The 7,119-nt window shown below is 34.3% G+C and overlaps 1 protein-coding gene across 1 annotated transcript; it reads right to left on the reverse strand.

The window, feature by feature from the left end:
• Positions 1–3,461: 3,461 nt before the first annotated feature.
• On the reverse strand, positions 3,462–5,252 carry LOC123689156. Its single transcript, XM_045628083.1, has one exon. It carries the CDS (start codon positions 5,109–5,111, stop codon positions 3,462–3,464), a length of 1,650 nt encoding a protein of 549 aa, XP_045484039.1. The 5' UTR covers positions 5,112–5,252.
• Between the last annotated feature and the right edge of the window lie 1,867 nt (positions 5,253–7,119).

Raw genomic sequence — 7,119 nt, forward strand, 5'->3', positions numbered from 1 at the left:
ATGTATGTTGAATGAATGCTTAACCGCTTAGCAATTATTATAAATAACAGTTAACTGTGTACCGGCCTGTATTAAAAACAGTGAAAGAGTATTTCTTGCCAGTTCTTCTCACTCTCTTGATTTGACTTCTTCTTCTTGTTCTGGTAGTAAATATAAATCGATTTTTGTAATATTGAATTTAAATTTATCAGATTAATATATTAATTTTATTTTATGAAATTATAATTACAGATCATAATCGTAATCAAACCGACTAACACATAAAGCACAGATATTAAACATTAATATTTTATTTATTGTTATTATATGTTGTTAAAATTAGATAAAAAACTAAAAAGTAGTTAAAATTTATCCATGTGGCAGTGTACTTTTAACGCTGTCAGCATTTCCTCGCTGTATTGCGATACTCATTCGTTGAGTGAGGAATAAGCTATCAGCTCTGGGGTCGATGGCACTACGCCATTTAAATTTTCATTTAGTGTGCATTTGAAATACAATATTTAAATAATTTTGTTTAATTATATAATAGCCTTTTGTCGGACATAACATTATTATTATTGATATGTATTATTATTATTATTATTTATTTTTAGATTGTTCTTTTCGTCCACTTTTACGTGTCCGTTTGCCAGGTGGCAAAGGCCTCCTTTAATCTTCTCCATTCTGTCGTTTCTATGGCCACTCTAACCCTTTTTGTTGTTTGTTTGTAAAAAAAAAAGGATAAAAAAATTAAATGGGTTTTTTTTTTAATTAAGTAAAAATGTACCTTCTGATTGTTTAATTATTAAAGACCACACAATCGCCCATATAAAAATAGGCATGCAATTTCAAATTAATTATATAATATCTATATAATGTCTTAACAATAAGAACTGTTAAGTTTTTTTATAAATAATGTCAAGACTTACGGTCTAAATACTCTTCCACGCTATAAAGGCACCTTGCTGTTAAAATTAAATGACTTTCCCCTTAAAAGAATTACACGGCATTGATATATAACTTATAGGTAGGTGGATATGAGTCTAATAGATGTTGCAGTAAAGTAGTTAAATCAGAGAGTAAATTAAATCCCTAGACAGTTAATTTAAGATCAATATTCAGTCATTTGGATTTAAATAAATCAAAGTCGAAAACGTTTAACTATCTGTCTGACTGAAAAAAATCAAAAAGAATCAAAAGACAAATAACCAATTTTGACGATGTGAACAACGCTCTCTCTTCGATTGTCCATTGGTTTAGTATGAATAACCTTCTGCTTAATGCTAAGAAAACGAAATGCATTAAATTTTGTGCAAGAAATGCGAGGGTTATGAGTACTAGACCAACTATAAATAATGAAGAATTGAATCTGGATGATACAACTGTATTTCTTGGGATCACCTTGGATTCAAAACTTCAGTGGTCCCCTCATATCAACGGATTGGCGAAGAGACTTAGTTCTGCAGCTTACGCGGTTAAAAAAATTCGCTCACTGACTGATGTCGATACAGCTAAACTTGTTTATTTTAGTTACTTTCACAGCCTAATGACTTATGGCTTATTGTTATGGGGTCACGCTGCTGATGTCGAATCTGTTTTCATTCTGCAGAAGAGGGCTATTCGTGCAATCTATAATTTAAAATGTAGGGAATCTCTCAGAGATAAATTCAAGGAAATTAATATACTTACCTTTCCCTCGCAATATATTTATGAAAATATTATGTTTGTATACAAAAATAGTGATAAATATACTAGATTAGAACATACGCACAATGTCAATACTCGGAACAAACGCAGGCTGCAATTTCCCCGTACTAGACTGTGTAAAGTTAGTAATTCTTTTTTGGGGAAAGGGATACTCTTCTTTAATAAAATCCCAGAGGCTCTTTTATCTCTGCCTTTTAATAAATTTAAGAAATGTATTAAAGAAAAGCTGTGTAAAAAGGCTTACTATAAAGTTATTGATTATCTAGTTGATAAAAGGGCCTGGGACTAGTGCTGGGCAGGCTGCCTCTAATTAATTTGATATGTTTGTTTTAAATATTGTTTGATGATTTGCTTTTTTAAAAGAGTACCGAGAGTTTTTTACGCCGGCTTTTTCTCTCGGCCTACACCCTCTGTCTTTGCCGATGAGTAGGGATGCCTACAAGTTTGAATTGATTGACGTGGAATAAGTGATACCTAGAAGATCTTATGTTCCAAAATAAACGTATTTTTATTTTTTTATTTATTTAGAAAGCCAGCGTGTTGATTAATAATGTAAAATAGGATGGCGATCACTTTTTATTTGACACACGAACTTTTTATTGTAAATGGTTAGATTAGGTTAGTCTTGTTTCCTAGGTACGTTTAGGAAACTCGTTAAAGGTATCGCGTACTTTACAGCGTGAGTGGTCGGTGCGGTGACTGAAGACACAAGGTGTTGAATGTCAAAACGTATCACAGCTATAGAAAAAGTTGTACTATCTATATTTATTTCCCAAGAGTTGGTATCGACTAAAAGATGAAGGGTTTCTGCAGAAATTGCTCACGGTGTCCACGGATATTTTAAAAATTATGTTACATAATTATAAGTTTACAATAATACATAGCTTCAATCCGGTAAAAGTGTTTTCTTGAAAAGAGAATAATTGCTTTTAGAATATAAAGTTGGTTCTGTCAAAAAACCGATAAGTTTAAGCTTCTAATTATTCTTTGTGCTGTAAAAAAACATATACAGTGAATGTTATATGTCTACTGTTACATATTTTTAGGACACAGCATATAAAATTTTCTCCAGAACGTGTAGAGTTGAAGTAGGTCAGCAGAGTCATTAGAGAAACATTCACTTGGCAATTTGCGACTTTGATAAACAAAAGTGAAGATTAGCGTAGTTTCCGTTTCCGGATTAAACTTCCTCATTGTTCTATGGGGATTCTAAGCCATACATATAATCCTATAACAGATCAAACTAATGCAATACCCATTAAGTGTATTTGAGTTTTACGTTTCAGGTTCTATCGTGTAATATTTCTTAGCAATACTTAGAGTGGACTCCCATCGTGAGGTTATGCTTTCGAATTATGAACCAGTATGTATGTCTTAAATGCAAAGATTTAAATTACCACATATGGTTGAGCGATGACTAATGTCTACACCGTGCCGTACCGTCACAGTATGTTTGACAATAAAAAAATAACTCTTTCCGGATTACCTATAGTATATACTAGGTATAGGTATTCTATACCACTATGAATTTTAGCTCTTTAGATTGTATATTATGTTTAGTATTGTCTTTTATTTACATAACTTTTACACATTTAAAGGAAAACACTTTTTTAACGGATTATAGATATGTATTATTATATTTAAACTTATAATTATTTGTACATAATTTTAAATTTAAACCGACGTTTCGCGTGCTTTACAGCGTGCGTGGTCACGGTGACTGAAGACAAAGGTGTTAAATGTCAAAAAGTATTACAGCTGCAGAAAATGTTGTGTTATCTGTATTTATTTCCCCGGAGTTGGTATCGACTAAAAGATGTAGGGTTTTTGCAGAAATTGCTCACGGTGTCCTCCATTTTCGCGGGTTGTTTATTTTGAGATTTTAATTTGGATATTATTGGATCCCAGGTGTTTGATAATTTTAGGCCGTCCTCTCTATTGAAATTGGCGTGTTTTTTGATTTCAATGGCTTCGCGTACCAATCTTGGGAAGAATCTTTTTTCTTTCGCAAGTACTTTCGGTTGGTCAAAGCGTATGTAGTGATTAGGCCTATCTAGTGTGTGTTCACAGACTGCTGATTTTGTGTGTCGTCTATGTCTTATGTCCGCGATGTGTTCCTTGAGTCTGCTGGACATATTGCGTTTAGTTTGCCCTATGTAAGACAGGCCACAGTCGCAATCCAGTTTGTATATACCTGCATCTTGCAATGGGGTGTTACTTTTGATTGGTCTTAGGAATTGCTGAATCTTCTTGTGCGGCTTGAAAATTGTATTAATGGAAGCTCGTTTTAGGACCCGGCTAATTCTATCTGTAACTCCCTTCACATATGGCAGGTAAGCTGGCTGGCGAGGAACTGTTTGTGTCTTGTTTTTGTTTCTGTGATGCAGCCGGGGGATGCGCAACTTGTTTCGGTGTAGCACCTGTTTGACATGCTGTAGTTCCTCCTTGAGGTGGGCCGCATCACAAAGACGTTGGGCTCTCTGAAACAAACATTTACCGACAGAGAGCAGTTGTGACGGGTGGTGGTGGGATTCACCATTGAGGTACCTATCTGTGTGGGTTGCCTTTCTGTGTATTGTGTGACCTAGTGTGCCATCTGCTTTGCGTATAATTAAAATGTCCAAAAAGGGCAGACAGTTGTTGTTTTCTTTTTCAACAGTAAATTTAATGTTCTTGTGTATTGAATTTAAATGCGTTAGAAATGTAGATATTTTGTCATTGGGGAGTACTACAAATGTGTCATCGACATATCTCTTGTACAGTCTAGGTTTAACCGGGGCATTGGCCAAAGCTCTCTCCTCAAAGTCCTCCATGAAGATGTCAGCGACTATAGGTGACACCGGAGAACCCATGGCTACTCCATCAACCTGCACATAGAACTCATCTTTCCACATTAAGTACCCTGATGTGAGACAGTGTTTTACAATATCTACATAATCTGGTGACATGTTCTGTTCCTTAAGTCTTTTTGAAATTATATCTAGGCAGTCATTTAGTGGTAAGTTTGTAAATAGTGACTCAACGTCAAAACTCACCATAGTTTCGTTGTGGAGTAATTTGAGATCTCTACATGTTTCCACAAAATGGTAAGAGTCCTTGACATAAGCACTAGTGTGCCCCCTGAGAGGGGATAATATTGATGCTAAGTGTTTGGCTAATTTGTATGTGGGTGAGTCGATATGACTGACTATTGGTCTTAAAGGATTGTTGAGTTTGTGTATTTTTGGCAATCCATACATTTTTGGAGGTTTTACACAGGCTGTTGCTAAGGATTTAACATCTAGTGATAGTGTTTTAGAATATTTAGTAAGAAGGCTGGATGTTTGTTTTATTACCTTGTTTGTGGGATCTTTATCGACTTTTTTATAAGTATTGACATCGTTTAAGAGGAGAGCCATCTTGCTTTCATATTCCGACGTATCCATAACAACGGTTGCGTTCCCTTTGTCAGCTCGGAGTACTACCAAATCTTCGTTCGCCTTTAGATCCGCGAGAGCCTTTGTTTCAGCGAAGGTGAGGTTTCTTTTTGGCGGTTTGCTCGATCGCAGTATGCACGAGATGTCTTGCCGTATAATAATACATATCTATAATCCGTTAAAAAAGTGTTTTTCTTTAAATGTATATTATGTTGTTATAAACTGCAAGAATATTATTACATTTCGACGAGAGAAACGACGAGACGAACTTATTTACATTTCCTCAATAAATAGAAAATCCAATACAATCAAAATTTTTCAATTTGAACCAAAGCTCGAAAGACTATCGCGCCCAAGTGAGCAAACAAACTCTGCGGATTATAAAGATTTTGTAAACAAAGAGGACCGTTCAAAATTTTGAATTGAAACCATTGATAATAGAAATAATATTTTTTTTACATAGAACAAGTAGCAAACGGGCAGGAGGCTCACCTGATGTTAAGTGATACCGCCGCCCATGGACACTCTGAATGCCGAGGGCTCGCGGGTGCGTTGCCGGCCTTTTAAGAATTGGTACGCTCTTTTCTTGAAGGACCCTAAGTCGAATTTGTTCGGAAATACTTCAGTGTATAACATTATTTGCTGTCGTTAATTTGTCTAAGAAGTATGCGACAATCCATTTGACTCGTACGAACATGAATTACCTGCATATTTGACCAATATTTTGGGTTTATCTATGGAACTAATTGTGAGGATATTTGAAGATACGGGAAGACTTTGACTTTGTTTAGCAGTAACACTCTAGTTTTTTAACGGTCGGTTGTTTAATGTTAATTTTTTTTGTCTAATAATGTATATACTTATCTGTTTCATATATTATATTGTATATTGTTTAAGTGATTTGTTATATGTATATTAGCTGTAAGATTTATAATTAATAAAAAATAATTACTTATTATATTGAACACGTGAAAGTTAAAACAGGTTAACATTTGGCAACTTGTTTTTAAATTGATGGTGATTCATAAATGTTGATTTAAAAACTGATAAGTAATATCTCTGGCGCCTGCTATTAATTCGACATAAAAAATCGGTTATCGGAATGTCGCGACGCCAAATTTTTGTTGCTATGACTTAGTCATCATACAACTGTTTAAAACTTATAAAATCTAAAAGAAGTTGGTGGTCATTTGCCTGGATGGATGGACGATTTTGATTTAAAAAAAAATCATAAAAATTTTAGTAAATTTTCTTAAGTATGTTATATTTTTATGACATCGGACGCAAACGAGCAAAATGCTCACCTGATCCTAAGTGATACATTGACACTCATGGACATCACATTACCAAAAGGTTCAAGTGCGTAGCAGGCCTTTTACGAATTCGTACGCTCTTTTCCTGAAGGTAAGTAAATTTCCGAAATCAATTAAGCTTGATCAAAGAGCCCCATTTAGAAGTCTCAAAAGTTTTGTATTTTTGAAATACTTAATAATATTAAAGATTTTTCCAGAGCGTAAAGAAATAATTAATTTTAGTATTTTAATTGTACTTCAACCCTATCAAAACGCGATCAGGCAGATCTGGGACCAAGAAGCTAGGAAGCATGGAGTATCAAATCTCCCCTTTCCTAAAAAGGAACTTTATTTGCTTAAAAGGCTTGGCGTCTCCCGCTGTGGCCGGGCGACAACTACTCCGGAAATATCCTTATGTTATTTATGGACGAGTTGGAGCCTGGTGGCCGGCGGAACATTTTGGGAGCAATCTAAAAAAAATAGTAAAAGAATAATAACATTACTTATTATCCAAATATAACTGTTACATAATACGGATACAAATATGAATCAATTATTATTTGTACACATAGGCGGGGCAAAATAAATACGTACGATATTAATATATATTTCTTTTAATACTGTATTTGTTGACACTAGAGCTTTATCAGTAATTAAACTCGGCTATAGAATTACTATATTTATAATTTACTTTATTTATACCTTCAACTAAATTAATATATCTA

This window comes from Pieris rapae, chromosome 4, assembly GCF_905147795.1.
Source record: "Pieris rapae chromosome 4, ilPieRapa1.1, whole genome shotgun sequence".
Lineage (NCBI taxonomy): Eukaryota > Metazoa > Arthropoda > Insecta > Lepidoptera > Pieridae > Pieris > Pieris rapae.